The sequence below is a fragment of the Hemicordylus capensis genome, chromosome 5 (genome assembly GCF_027244095.1).
Source record: "Hemicordylus capensis ecotype Gifberg chromosome 5, rHemCap1.1.pri, whole genome shotgun sequence".
Classification (NCBI taxonomy): domain Eukaryota; kingdom Metazoa; phylum Chordata; class Lepidosauria; order Squamata; family Cordylidae; genus Hemicordylus; species Hemicordylus capensis.
Genome location: NC_069661.1, coordinates 127,273,169 through 127,288,910, shown reverse-complemented (window position 1 = coordinate 127,288,910; position 15,742 = coordinate 127,273,169). Strand labels below are relative to the sequence as shown.

General features: G+C 44.5%; 1 protein-coding gene across 7 annotated transcripts in view; it reads left to right on the top strand.

Moving 5' to 3' along the window:
- The window catches only part of C5H12orf4 (chromosome 5 C12orf4 homolog), a 31,652-nt gene extending 17,060 nt beyond the window's left edge, over positions 1-14,592 (top strand). For all 7 annotated transcript variants that reach the window (XM_053252751.1, XM_053252754.1, XM_053252752.1 and 4 more), the window contains 5 exons: positions 172-240; positions 3,039-3,241; positions 11,600-11,657; positions 12,981-13,048; positions 13,522-14,592. In XM_053252751.1, coding sequence (XP_053108726.1) covers positions 172-240; positions 3,039-3,241; positions 11,600-11,657; positions 12,981-13,048; positions 13,522-13,614 — 491 coding nt within the window. In that variant the 3' untranslated portion in view covers positions 13,615-14,592. The remainder of the gene's footprint in view (positions 1-171; positions 241-3,038; positions 3,242-11,599; positions 11,658-12,980; positions 13,049-13,521) is intronic.
- Positions 14,593-15,742: the final 1,150 nt, after the last annotated feature.

Here is a 15,742-nt window from a genome sequence, read left to right as displayed (position 1 = left end):
CCCCGCCACACCTCCCCCCGCCCCCCGTATTATCAGCAATAAGGCTTTATACATGTTGTCCTCAAAGCTTGTGAAAATGTGGTTGATCTTTCATTTTATGCCATCTTATGTAACTGAGAAGCACCTAACTGTATGTAATATCCTAATGACTTATATTGCTTTCACATGCAGCGAACAGAAGTTGTGGGAGTGAAGACAAGTCTAAGAATATGGAACAAAACCCATCAAATATTTTGCCTGGTAAGTTCTGTTTATGCCATCTATTTTGTTAGATATGTCTATTGCTAGAAATCAGATTGTAATTGTATACTGAATTTTTACGTGCGAAGAGCATGTTCCTGTTGCTATGTGTGTCTGGTGAGTCGAAAAGAAACATAATGAAATTTTTAAAAGATACTGCCTCTGCAGTATCCTCTCTGTTGCTGCTCCTCTCTGATGGCCCCTGCTGCCGCCAGCATCTCCCCTCACCGTGTGTGCGTGTGTGTGTGTGCGTCAGTGTCAGAGCGTGCGCGCACGCGCGCGCGCGCACACACACACACACACACAAAACGTTGCAAGGGCAAGTTATGGGAAAGAAGAGGGAAATGAGTAAGGAAGGCTGGTGCTCCCGAAATTCATATTTTTAGCTAGAAGAGAGCTCTTGGAAAAAACACAGGCTTTCCCCACGTTTTCCAGGAATGATTGGAAAGATACAACTGGTTACAAAACAGTCTAGTGGAGCTTGTGCACCATTACGGGTCAAAACACACATTGCCTTAAATGCACCTGACCCTGCATGTCTCTGTTATTTCATAAACAGCATGTGTGGGGGTGCACAACCCAGATCAGAATCACAATGTGGGGGTGGGGTGGGGTTGGGAAGCTTTAACATTTTGTGCCCACTGTGGTTCTAATCCAAATCACACGCATCTCCTCACTGCATCCACAATATTTCCATTAGGAATAAAAGGTTCAGGTGATGCCAATGGCAGCTTTTTTTTTCTTAATGTAAATTGAGGGGCATAATCCATAATCAGAACTACAGCAGGAGCAAAGTATTCAAGGCTCCCTACTCATGGTTTTGATCTGGTTCGCACACGCATGCCATTTACAAAACTAAAACAGATATGTAAAGAGAGCAGACACACTTAAAATAATGTCTAGTTTGACCCTTGGTGCAGTGGTGCCTGTATTCTAAACATTGTCTCTTGCAGTCCCATGAACCCTGCTACTTGAGGATTGCTTTTACTCAAACCCTAGGGACACCACTGCCAGTCTGCACTGCCAAATTGCTCTTTTCTCTTCCAGACGCCTGGCTCTGCAAATCGGTCATTTTCCATTCTCTGGCAATGGCATGAATGGCCAGCTCTCTCATGAGCAGTACAGTGGCGGAGTTGCAGTCTCGTGAGATCTTGTCTCGTCTTCCATGAAAAGCGGGGGAAATGCAACTTCTCTCTTCATGAAAGAGGAGCTTTGATCTCAGATGAGTTTGAGAGTTTACACTGTTCACATGAATTGGTATTTTTCTGCACTCAGCCACAGGCGTATCATTGGAACTGACTCTGCCACCAGTCCGTCAAACTCTAATTGCTGTTATTGCAGCTGCTGTTTTTGAGCAAAGTCTTGTTTCTAGTGTGTTAAATTGCCAGGAGAAATTGATTTTCAATAAATTTAAAGTGTATTCATTGCGATACATTTTCTTTAATAGTACTTCTTGCCCGTCCGCCGCCCCCCCTTCTCCTCTTCCAAGAGTCACTCCTACACCTGAACTCTCCCTTCCTTTTTAGATCCTCTCCTTCAGCTCCTCTGTGTCTGCCATTTCCATATCTGTATGCTTACAAATATGTGTTCAGTATTCAGTGTTACAACATACCTTTTTGTCTTCTAATCTTCCTAGCAATTTATAGATTTACATCTGCCTATTTGCATCATGTTACATGAGTTCTCTGTGGTGGAGGAGAAAATGAGGTTTAGATGATGTAAAAGGAAATGTAGGTGGTACTCCACTTTTTTCCCTGTTACATTTGCTTCATACATACACACCCATTTTTCTCAGTATGTGCTTATGCCACAGTAACTTTTGCACTGTGTTGTAATATTGCCAAAAAAAGTAAGTACTGTAGCTAATTTGTATCTGATGGAAAACATTTCATATTTATTTATTTAGCAAATATATTGACTGCCGGACTTCCATAGACTTGAGGTGGTTTACATAAATTAAAACAACAGGAAGAGAAAAAAGGGGGAAACAGACACACAAACACAGTAAAAACTAAAAGCCTGGCAAAATAAATAAGTTTTCAAAAGGCTAAAGGTCAGAAGGGAAGTGACATTACATTACCAGTCCCCCAGGTAATGCAGGGTGTTCCATAAGGAGAGGTCTGCAAAAGAGAAGGCCCTCCCCTGGGCCCAGAACTCTGAGAAGGCCCACCTGAGACAACCTCACAGGGTGGGTCAAAGTTGGATGGGAGAGGCAGTCCTGAAGGTACACAGGTGCCAAACCCTTAGGGGTTTTATAGGTAATAACTAGCACTTTGAATTGGACCCAGAAGTGAACTGGCAACCAATGCAGTGACCGCAACAAATGTGAAACATCACCATGTTTTCTGCTGCCCATAAGCAGCCAGGCCACAGAATCTTGGGCCAGTTGAAGCTTCTGAGATTTTCAAAGGCAACCCCAGGTAAAGCACATTGCAGTAGTCCAACCGAGAGGTGACGAGGGCACAGCTTCTACCTGCTGTTCCAGCAGGAGCTGTGAGTCCAGGATGACTCCCAAATCGCGAGCCTGCTCTTTCAAGGGGAGCGTGACCCCATCAAGGGAGACACTAGTTCTTGATCTGGTCAGGTTCTGGTTTCTAAACAAGAATAACTGTGTCTTGGAGGGATTAAGCCCGAGCTTGTTTTGGCCCATCCAAACCCTTACAGCCTCTTACATATCTACTTGAACTGAGTTGTCTTGAAAGATGGTTTTAAATCGCATTTTTCTCCTTTCTCGTCTTGATTTTTAAATTTGTCCCTGGAGACTGTTGATTAATCTGTCTCTTAATATATTTCCCCAGGAGAATTCTATATCACTCGCCATTCAAATCTCTCTGAAATTCATGTTACTTTTCACCTCTGTGTGGATGATAGTGTGAGGTCAGGCAATATTACTGCCCGGGATCCTGCAATCATGGGCCTCCGAAATATCCTCAAAGTGTGTTGCACGCATGACATTACTACAGTTAGTATTCCTCTTCTACTGGTACATGATATGTCTGAGGTAAGCAATTGGTCACCAATGATTTTATGTATTGTTTCTGTTTTGAAACTGTCGTACTCCCAGGGGTCGAGGTGGGCTCCTGGCTCTTCTTGAACTCCAGAATGACTGGATAGGCTCAGAAAAAAGGTCAGCTTCAGGAACAGCCACGGAAAGGGGTTAGTTTCCACCTGAGTCGTCCTCCTGGCTTGCTGCATTCAGCCAATTCCCTCTCCTGGGGAACTCTCAGCTGCCATACTCAGAAGCAGCCCCTCATCATCCGCTGCATGGTTTTTAAATGCCCCAGTGGCTGTTGCTGGTATCTGCCTTGTGTTTCTTTTTAGATTGTGAGGCCTTTGGGGACAGGGGACCATCTTATTTATGTATTGTATTGTATTTTTCTGTGTAAACTGCTTTGAGAACTTTGGTTGAAGAGCAGTATATAAATATCCGTAGAAGTAGTAGTAGAGCTAACAGGGCTTAAAACCTACTTCCAGCCCCCTGCCCCCTTCCTGACCTTGCTTCCTGTTTCCTGCCCCATGCAACCTATATGTCTCCCTGGAGCTGTTCCCTGCAGCTCTCCCTGTCTTGCCCTCTCAACCCCACCAGGACCCAAACAGCCTGGTTACTTCTCACCCCTGCTGTCTGCTGAAGTCCCACAGGAGGGATGCCATGGCCTCCTCCGGACTCCATAGAGCCACGCAGGCAACCAGGTAACTTAGCATCCCGACAGAAACATTGACAGGACCAGTAATATCCATCTCATTCAGTGATCTTCCAGCTAGTTTCTGATAAGCTTCTAAGAGATTGTGGAGTTATCAGAGGTTCTTTACTGATACTGTCAATAATGGCATATGAGCATCCTTGAAAGACAGCTTGCCTACCGCTACTGATCATCTCCTGCAATGTGCATGCAAAGCAGAACGTGTTCTATGGCGGGTGTCAAAATGCACCCCGCCCGCCCCACCAGCTCTTGTTGGCTTACAACTCCCATCATCCACAGTGGCCAGTAGCCAGGGATGATGGGAATTGTAGACCAAAAATACCTGGAGGGCTGCAGCTTGGCACCCCTATTCTAGGGGGGATGGGCAGTTCCTACTCAACACTGATAGTCCCAATAGTCCTGGATAGAATTCTGCATGAACTGTGAGCCTCCCAGTTTCATAGCGTGGAATAGAATTTCAACAGTTCATGTAATCAGCTTTTCAAATATGGTGCCCATTCCAAAGTGGTGGGTAGGGGGATGTAATCACGCAACAAAGATAAATTATTAAAAAATAGTGGCTGCACTAGTGCAAATATGTTTTAGTGCAAGGATGTTGCACTAGCTAGTTCCACTAAGTCAGGAGCTTGCATTGCAATGGTGCAACAGGGGGCACTTGCTTTGCTGCTATGAAGCCTTTTCGCAGCACAACACTTGCGCAAGAGACTGAGCAGTTTTAAGCATCCTTTGCCTACACAGCCTTCTTGCATTGTGTGCATCTTTGTTCATTGTACTAGTGCAGCATTGGTCTCGATATCGGCCAGTGCTCCCTTTTTTCAACACTTGTAAAATAATTGGAGTGAACAAAGTCACATCTTGCAGCACCCATTATTTTTAAAAATTGGATTTGCTTGTAAGATGTGTTCAAGTGTAGCTTGATCTAATTTAAAATAATCCCATGTTCTGTGACACATAATAGAAAGGGGTCAAAAACTTTGCTAACTGGGCAAAGAGGCACCATTTTAATGTGGTGATTCTCTTTATTTTTGCAAGGGGAGAGTAACTGGCCCTATCCACCCCCAGCACAGTACCTCCAGTGACAGTTGCTGGTTTCTGTCTTATGTTTCTTTTAGATTGTGGGCCCTTTGGGCACAGGGATCCATCTTATTTATTTATTACTAGTAACTTTAAGCCCGTTAAATTAACGGGCGCTAGTAGACCTTTGGGGCCAGCTAACTCCGCCTCCTCTGGCCGAGGCCGCGGCTCCGCCGCCACCTCGGCCGCACCGCATCCTCCTCCACCCGGCCAGGCCCACTGCCTCCTCTGGCCGAGAGTGGGGGCCCTTTTCTGAGAGTACTGCCCGACTCTCCCTCCCTCCCTTCTGCCCCACACTCTTGCCTCTCTTCCCCTCCCTCCGACCCCACTCCCTTTTGCCCTCCCTCCCCCTCCCACCCCTCTCTCTCACCCTCCCCTCCCTGTCAGCCTCCTGCCCCAGTCCCTCCTGCCCTCCCACTGGCCCACTCCCTCTTGCCCTTCCCTTCCCCCTCCCCCTCCCCCTGCCCCACTCCCTCTTGCCCTTCCCACTCCCCCCTGCCCAGAAGAGTCGTGCGCTCCAGGCCCCACCGCCGCCATTCCCCCTCCCACCACCGCCAGTCTCCGTGCCGCCGCCGACCTCCCCGGCCGGGCCAGGGCCCCCACCACCGCTGGCCTCCCCTTTCTGGGCCGGGCCCGCCGCCGCCGCCTGTGGCCCCCACGGCCGGGCCGGGCCCGCCGCCGCCTCTGTCCCCTTCGCCCCAGTCTCCGGCCGGGCCGCCGCCGGCCTCCGCGCCCAGGCCCTTTTCTGCCGGCCTCCACTTTGCCGCCGGCCTCTGCGACCCGGCCGGGCCCTTCGTCCCTGGCCTCCGCTGGCCTCTGCAGCCCGGCCGGGCCCTTCCCCGCCACCGGCCTCTGCGGCCGGGCCGGGCTCTTCGCCGCCAGCCTCCGCAGCCAGGCCGCGCATTTCACCGTCAGCCTCCATGCCGCTGCCGGCCTCCGCGGCCCGGCCGGGCCCTTCGCCGCCAGCCTCCATGCCGCCGCCGGCACCAACATGGCAACCAGCGTCTGCATCCGTGTCTCTCTCGGTGTGTTCTGCGTACGCGCACCACGCATGCCCAGAACACCCATCAGAGACACGGACGCAGACACCAACCATCGTCAGAGACATGGATGCAGACACCAAGGATCTTATTATATAGGATTTCTCTGTGTAAACCACCCTGAGCCATTTTTGGAAGGGTTGTATAGAAATTGAATTAATAATAATAATCATAAAGTAAAATTTCTGAAACGAAATATGGCAAACCTCCCCCCCCCCGCCATATCTTTACCATTTGTGTATGCATACTTTTGTGGAGTGGTTAACCATAGCATATCTTCAGGATTACTTACATGGGACCGAGACTGGTTCTACAGTGCCCCCCTCCCCCTTCCCAGTGTTATAAAAGGCTGTGTGTAGCCAGGCCAAGTTCAGCACCTTTAAGTCCCATTAGAAGGCGAGGGCTATCAACGGCTACTAGTCGGAAGGCTATAGGCTATCTCCAGCCTCAAAAGCAGGATGCCTCTGAGTACCAGTTGCAGGGGAGTAACTGCAGGAAAGAAGGCATGCCCTCAACTCTTGTCTGTAGGCTTTCAGCGGCATCTGGTGGGCCACTGTGTGAAACAGGATGCTGGACTAGATGGGCCTTGGGCCTGATCCAGCAGGGCTGTTCTTATGTTCTTAGAAACGAAACTGGTGTGTGTGAAAACATTTATCTTGAAATCAGTAGGACCAGACGCTTCTGGACTTTGGCTTTTGGCTGTTTTTCCAGATGCAAATAGGCAGACAGTGGTGTTCTTTTTCCAAACTTCTCACTGTCTGACATGATGAGAAAAATTACTCATAGTAAGCCCATTGAAATTAAAAGGGCAAGTTAGGCATTGCCAGCCTGTTTTAATTTCAATTGGACTACATTAAGTAATTTTCCTCATTATGTCTGTCACTATTCATAGTGAATGATCTTGTGAATTTGTATTTTGGAGAGATATAGCATGCTTTGTGAAAGCATTTTCTACTCACCCCCTCCAAACTGGGTCTAGCTAACCTAATATAGGGCAATATTTGCACAGATCTCTTCAGCATACCACCCCCATTCAAGTAAATAATGTGGGTTGGAAATAGCACTGGTCAATTTGAAGGGTCACCACTTAAAATGTGACTGACTGCATTTGGACTTGCTGTCTCTATGCAGGCTGGGAAGTGCTCTGAATTATGTTGCTGTGCTAATCAGGTCAATACTGTTGAGGAGAGTGATATGTGAAAACACACACTTAGAGCTGATCCATATAAAAACTGGATTTCTCAACACTTGGTGATGAGTCAGGTATGTGAATTGAGTGAACTGAAACGTGGTCTGGCAGGATACAAGCCTTTCATCATCACTTGATGCTCCATGTGAACATGCACATGCGAACCACGTCCAAGGGAGTAATTCACATCCTGTAGTGCTAACTCAGAAATCCACTTAAAGTGTAAAAGTTCAGGGCCATTATGTTGCTTTTGAGCAGATGAACTCTGTGGGTTTAAATTCTGTGCTTTTTCCTGGGGGTTATTTTTATTCCTAGCAGACCCCAAAGGACAAGAAAGCCTATTCTCATCCAAAACTGTCATCATCCAGGTGTCGCATCCTGTTTCTTCCAAAAGGTCCTTTTATGGCATCAGCTGTTGACCTCACTGGCTGCCAGATGTGCTGCTAATTTGCCTTCAGAGCAACAGGACCTTCCTTTTTAGAGTCTGGTTTTTATCTTTGCCAAGGCATGGATCAAAACCACCGGCAAACGCCCACCTTACATGTGAGCAAGAGGGTGTGTAGGCAGATAAATTACAATGGAGATCCAGTATTTCTTCCGCTAAGTCTGGAAAAAAACCTATATTCTGTTATCCAACACTGTTCTTTCGCTTTCATATATTATATAAGCCTGAAGGCAAAGTAAACAGGCACTAAGGATTTGCATCATAAGAAAATTTGATTTTAAGTGTTTCCAGCTTATTAGATGTTCCATGATTTAGCTTTTAGTCTATATTTTATACACTGCATGTATCAGAGTTAGGGATTTTTATTTTTGCTAACCTTGTAGGACCATAGCATAGGATAAGGTTGTATGTCACCAGATGATAGCAGACATCCAAACTGTTGCATGTGCAGTATAATATTTTGTTTGTGCAATGTGGGAAGGGCAATTTTTGCCATCCTCCTTGCCCTTACCTCTGCAGCAATTCCTGAGGCTTGGGACATATTTGGGAGACACATATGGCCACGGAGGGGAAGTATCAATGAAAATTACCCCTTTCCCACTGCATGTGCAATACTAGTTGGATGTTGACCAGTGAGTCTGAAAATTAGTATGAGATGGACACGTTCAGGCTACCTACATTTCACAGTTGTCCATTCTGGAGTAGTACTTGAGCAGGTATAGATGGACTTACTTTGAAAACTCAAGACTGGATTTTCAGAGGTTATCAGCAAACTTCTGAAATAACTGAAATGTTGAACTTCTTGACATATAGGAACATGGGGGGAAATAGAATATTTAACCCTTATCCAGATTTTGTGGTAGATTTCTCCCCCCGGCTGCCTCAGTGTGCGTAAACAAGCAAACTACTGCATTCTTAGCTATGCCTTTGTTGTCATACTCTTACCTGCACTTTAGTACACAATATATCCATAGTAATGGCCCCTCACTAGTTATGATCTATATGTTAATAACAAGTTCTAGTAAGAACTAATTGGCCTACTTTCCTTCACTGTCTCGACATCTGGATTAAATTTGGTGCAAATTGAGGTCCACAAGTTAAGATCTCTTGTTCCTCAAGTGTTCATGTGTCCGCTATTTGGATTGGGGTGGATGTCATCATTGAGGTGTCCCTGTGTGTCACTCACTACAGCTGTTCCAAATTTGTTTCAAATCGGTTAGACAGTCCTCAGGTTAGTGTGCTTGTGCCTCAAAAGTTTATGCATCCACCATCTTGGATTGCGGTGGGTGACATCATCACAAACTACACCATTGGGGCATCCCTATGTGTCCATTCAGCTGTAGCAAATTTGGTTCAAATTGGTTAGACTGTCCACAAGTTAGTGCACTTGTGCCTCCAAGGTTTGTGGCTACCATCTTGAATTGAGGTGGATGACATCGTCACAATCTTTGTCATTGAGGTGTACCTATGTGTCCCTACAGCTGCAGCAAATGTGGTTCAAATCGGTTAAGCGGTTCAAAGGTTAGCCCACTTGTACCTCAAAAATTTGCATGTCTGCCGTCTTGAATCACCTTGGATGACATCATCACAAGCTATGCCATTGAGGTGTCCATGTATGTCACTCACTGCAACTGTACCTAATTGGATTTAAATTGATTAGATAGTCCACAAATTAGCTCGCTTGTGCCTCAGATGTTCACGTGGCTGCCATCTTAATTTGGAGTGGATTACATCATCACACACCACAGCATTTTGGCATCCCTATGTTTCCCTACATCTGTAGAAAATTTGGTTCAAATCAGTTAGGTTAGCCCACTTGTGCCTCAAAGGTTTACACGTCCGCCATCTTGAATCGGGATGGATGACATCACCACAAACTACGCCGTTGAGGTGTCCCTACAGCTGTACCCGATTTGGTTCATATTGGTCCAGGCGTTGCAAAGTCGATAGTAGGGGACATATGGACACACACACACACACACACACACACAATGCCAGGTGATCTCAAAAGCCTCCTGGAAAGTAGGCTTAAAAAAAATGACACCAGGTAGAAAACCACCCCAACATTAATGGAATTCCTGTGGTGGGGTGGTTTCTATCCAATTCCCATGTTAGGCCATATGAGCTAGGAGAGAACACCCAGTTTCTCTTTGGAAATTTCTGTTTTGTTTTGCAAGCTTAATTGGCCTTGAAAGGTTATAGTGTCTGAAAAATACAGGTGAAACTCGGAAAATTAGAATATCGTGCAAAAGTCCATTAATTTCAGTAATGCAAATTAAAAGGTGAAACTGATATATGAGACAGACGCATTACATGCAAAGTGAGATAAGTCAAGCCTTCATTTGTTATAATTGTGATGATCATGGCGTACAGCTCATGAAAACCCCAAATCCACAATCCCAGAAAATTAGAATATTACATGGAACCAAGAAGACAAAGATTGAAGAATAGAACAATATCGGACCTCTGAAAAGTATAAGCATGCATATGTATTCAGTACTTGGTTTGGGCCCCTTTTGCAGCAATTACTGCCTCAATGCGGCGTGGCATGGATGCTATCAGCCTGTGGCACTGATGAGGTATTATGGAAGACCAGGATGCTTCATTAGCGGCCTTCCGCTCTTCTGCATTGTTTGGTCTCATGTCTCTCATCCTTCTCTTGGCAATGCCCCATAGATTCTCTATGGGGTCAGGTCAGGCGAGTTTGCTGGCCAGTCAAGCACAGTACACTGTATACTTTTCCCCTCCCACAATGTCAGACCTAGTGTTTGGAACATGTAAATCATTCAGAAGCATCTGACCCTCACAGAAGCAGGGATTTTAGCCACCAGAACAAAGCCAAAAGGATCACAACAGCAACAACCAGCTGCCTCAGTAAGCCTGATATTAATGGATCAGCCATCCACAGTACCTCTCTTATCTTTTTCCATTTCTCCTACTGGGAGAAAACATCAGGGCTACGGCAGCCATTTTATCACATATACAGGGCTATGTTCATCTGAATCTGCCCTCAGAGGATTGTGGGGTGTGTGTGTGTGTGTGTAACTATTTTCCCAGTGGACAGCTGTCAGAGGCTCTCCAGAACAAGGAGTTGACCTATGTAGGCTCTATGAGACGCAACAATCAGACATACCCCCAGAGATGCAACCACATTTACAAAGGGAACAATTGTCATCTGTATTTGGCTTGTGTGGACAGAAAATGTAGGTTTTGTTTGTATACAAGAAGTGTGTGCCCAAGGAGAGCTGACAAACCAACCAGAGAGGTGATGATTGTGGAAGATTGGCCTATGGAATGCACTTGACCAGCTACTAGAGCTGTGGATTGCCTTTAGGTCAATCACAGTGTGTCCTTTTAGCTGAAATGTTGGGAACTGAGATGTTGAAGCATGGATTCTCATAGATGTAGGGTTTTTCTTAGCTAACAACACTCATTCTCAGTGAGCTGTGCTGTCACACAGAGTGCCATGCTTGGGATGTTAGGGTTACCACTGTACTCCTCTGAAATGAAATATTAAATTATATTGTAGATTCTGTGGTCTGGGAAAGTTGGGGGCATTCAGTGTAATGAATGTGACTAGGAAGTCCTACTCATGAGTAAAAAGACTCTGGATGAAGGTTAAACGTAGTTGGTATAATTTTCTGTGACCTGATAAGAGAAAAGAGAGATGTACAGGTCAAGAACATTTGAAGAAGAAGAAAATATATGAATTAGCAGGATCACTGTGTATTACAAGAAATGTAGGGATAATAAGATGTTCATGTAAGATGAATAAAAAATTGTAAGCTGGTGAGAAAGTTTTATTTCTCATAGCAGCTCATTGATTTGTTACTTGCTGCATCTCTCATTCATTCACCTTCCTTACTTTTTGATGTCTAATTGGTTTCCTTTTCCCCCCTTTCCTTTTAAGGAAATGACTATATCTTGGTGTTTGAAAAGGGCAGAGCTTGTTTTTAAGTGTGTCAAAGGTTAGTACATCCACATTCTGCATTAATAGCTGGAATTGACCGCTTCATTCTAGGGGCCATAACTCAGTGGCTGCGCACATGCTCCTCTGCAGCAGGTCCCAGGTACAATCCCTGACATATCCGCTCTTAGAAGGATGTTGCATAGGGACTGGAACGTCCCCCATCTGAGATTCTAGGAGGCTGCTGTCAGAGTAGACCACCCCCCTGAGATGGTTCAGACTACCCAGGCATGGTTCAGACCACCCAGCAGTCTGGTTCAGTTTAAGGCAGCTTCATATGTCCATCCTCCATGGTAATTTTCTTCATTTCTATACTGTTTGAGAACCAGGGTGGTATAGTGTTCAGAGTGTTGAGTTTAGGAGGAAGACCTGGATTCAAACTTCAATTCAGCCATGAAACACACTGCGGGACCATGGGCCAGTTACCAAGGTGATTGCTACCCTGAACTCCTTGGTGGGGGTGGGGAGAGTAAGAAGATGTAATTAATAAAGGTCTTGAAGTAAGACAACATTTTCCCAGAAGTTTTATGTTCCCAAATCCTTCCTCTGCCGTCCAATAACATGGTTATAAATGGTACTGATGTATTTAAAGTTGTGGTGCTAGCCACATTGTGCATTCTGTGAATGTAAACAGCAAAGAAACAGGAAGCATCCAGTGCAAAAGCAATGAGAAAGACCATGTCTTAAGATGCTGGAAATTGAAGACCAGCTTCTTTATTGACATGCATTAATGTGCCCAATGTGTTTCAGCTATAAGCTTTCTTCAGGGGCATTTATCCAATAAACTTATGAGAGATCTCTATTTTAAAAGAGGGAAAAGAGGGCTGCCTTTTTTTACTCCAGTATCTTTGGTAGAGACTGGAGTAAAAAGCAGTCCTCTTTGTAAATAGCATTCTGTGAAAGAAAAGGCAGCATATAAATATTTTAAGAAAACCATTCTTCCACATTGAATCTTCTTTCCAAATTCACTGCAACCATCCCTTTAAGAGAGATGTCTCCACCAGTTCTCCATATTTTTTCACTGATGCTGCAACACAGTTTAGTTAATACAACCATGTCCCCTTTATCCTTGCCTCCTAGATAAGTTGTAGGACGTAAAATAAAGTGTTTTCTTCCCCATAGGGCTGCAATAGTTTCTTATCTCAGCAAGAACCCTTTCGTACCTTGTTTATACTTACTGTGTTGTTATGATTTTGAAAAGAGGCTGCATTTCCTGTGTTCCTCTTTGCATTGTTGCCTTTACAGAAATTGCAAATGGGAGCTACCTGACCAATTTTAAACTGATGCCATGGCATTATTGAATGAAATGAGCTTTATCTTCTAGGATTCATGATGGAAATGGCTTCTTGGGATGGAGGGATTTCTCGGACTGTACAGTTCCTAGTACCCCAGGTAAGTTAATTTGAAGAAGGGGCGGGGTTGGGGGAAATAGCTCACTCTCCTGGGTAGTGTTTAACAGCCAGCAGCAGTTATAGTAGATCCCCAATCAAGCCCTTTCTCCCTAGAGAGATGCAGTCAAGCTTTTCAAGTCAAAAGGAAGATCCATAAGTAACCACATAGTTTTCAACTCAACTTAACAGAAAATACCTCTACTGGAAGGAGATAATTTAAACCAAAGTTAAGCTTGTTCTCCAGGAGACAATATTCCTAAAAAGATCTTAGGAAGTCCATATTGCGGAGAGGAGCCTTTAATAGAAAATGTTCTCTCTCCGCCTGATCTATCTTGATGATGATCTGTAAAGCACGTCTGGTGGATGGACATGCTGTGGTCTCACAGATTTGTGAGGAAAAACTCAAAACCTTGATCTGGCTAAACTATGGAAAGCAAGAAACAATTTTTACTTTGTTTGTCTTCATTTTTACAGAGTATTTCTGAAGAAATGTTTTACCAGCTGAGTAGTATGCTGCCACAGATTTTCCGGGTCTCCTCTACATTGACTCTGACATCCAAGCATTGAGCGCTCCCCAGTATTCTGAAGAGAAACTATAGGAAAACAACAGGATTTGTTTTAATAAACAGAACACCTCTTCATTAATGATAATCTGAGTGTGATTATCAGGCAGGTTTCTAGCAAAGGCTAGGATCTCAAGACATTTTTGCAATGTGCAAAGCACTTTTCATGAGAGGGAGCGGGTGGTTGATTAGCTCCTCCCCTTTCTGGCTGCAGGCCTTCCTGCCTCATTGAATGCTGTTCTGGAGGATTCCTCAAGCCTCAGAAGCAGATTTTGACATGGTGACACAAGGGATTGTGGCAGAAAAACATGGGGGCTGAAAAGCCCAGTGCTTGCATGGAATACCATGATGTAGCCCAAAATAATGTTCAGAAGTATCATTGTCAATAAGAAAAACCAGTTATTTATAGATAGATGAATCTGTTGACACACACACAAATTCTAATGGCATTTTGTACCTTGTGACACACAATGTTTGGTGGCATGCGAAATACATGCACTCTGCTCCCATTCCACATTGGCTCCCACTAGTGGGGACTGGGGGAGATGCATAATGTCCTGCCATCAGAACATGGAGATGTTGTGCTAAACTTTAGGGAGAAGGAGACTACTTAGCGTGCCACTAGTGTTCTTTGTTTGCAGCTGTGTGCCTGTGACAACATCTGGTTCTGGTTCTATTGAGAACAATGCACCTTATGTCCAAGTAAATAAGATTGAAGTGCCAACATAATAGTGAGATACTTTGGTATTCCTGGCTTATTGGACTTGCTCTGCAATGTTTACAGAAAATTGAAATATGATAAGCAAACTTCTGTGAATTAGGAAATATATAAGACAGACAGTGAAAAACCATCAAAGAATAAGAGGCTCTTGTCCCTGCAGTTACCAAATGAAAAATCCAACTGTCACTATCCTGGATTTGTGTCTCTAATTAACTTGCTGTGTTGTACAAATTATTCAGTAAAACAAGTTTTGTGACCCAGGTTATATTGTTTCATTCTTGTACTTTTCACTCCAGAGCAGAATTTCCCTTTCACTTGTACAGTATGTTGGTATTTTGGGATATCAGAAGACTTCCACGCAGCCCATTTGGATCTTTAAATATTACATTAGTATTTAATTTAATACTATAATCTAGTTTAAAATAGTTTGGAACAACCATCTAGAATCTAGATTGGTAGATTCCCTGGTACAGTGGGTAGCAATAAGTCCTGTTACATATCCCAGTCAACCTTTTTCCTGGAAGTAAGCAATTCTTGCATAAAAGTGTAGCTTTTCCAATAAACAGGCCTTAAAACCAAACCAAATGTGGAAGTACAATCTGTAGATGTATCCAGAACACAGTCTGGTCCAGTTTTGTTGAATGAATTGGCCAACCACTTGTTTGCTATGGCTCTAGTAATCTTCTAACATTTTTATGAATGACTTAGATGTAGCAGTGAGAGGGGATCCTTATCAGATTACACAAAACTAAGAGAGATACCTAACACTTCAGGGGACAGGATTAAAATTCAAAATTGACAGAATAGGAAATTAGGCTGAAACTAACAAAATGAAATTTATCAAAGACAAATGCTAAATTCTGCACAAAGCGAGGCGGGGGGTGGAATTCAAATGCACAGGATAGGGAAAACATCTGGCTTGGCAGTAGTATATAAGCATAATATTATTAACCTTGATCATAACACTCGAACTTGGGATTCACTCTATGAAAGTTACTGGCATTAGATTTGGGACAGACAAGAGAAAAAACTACTTCACATAACCTATAATTACTTTGCAGTATTTACTGTCACAGGATGGAGTGTTGGCTGCTAACTTAGATGGCTTTAAAGGGAGATTAGGCAAATCTGTGAAGGATAATTTGGGCTCAGAAAAATTTGGGGGTCATGGAAAATCTACTCTGCTGCAAGGGAAGGCAGGCTTCCAGAGCCCCCAAAGTTCTAAGCTTTAAAGGTTGCCTCCTCTCCCCTCAATCCCCTACCCTTTAGAGGTCTTCGCAACTGTGGCTCCACATGATGCTGGAGTTGATGCTACAACGGGGCTTGGGAAACCTCCCCCCCCCTCTGTTTTTGCTCTGACATCCTGAAGAGCGGTGTGCCAAACAAGGTTGAGGTAGCCCTTGGGACTGGG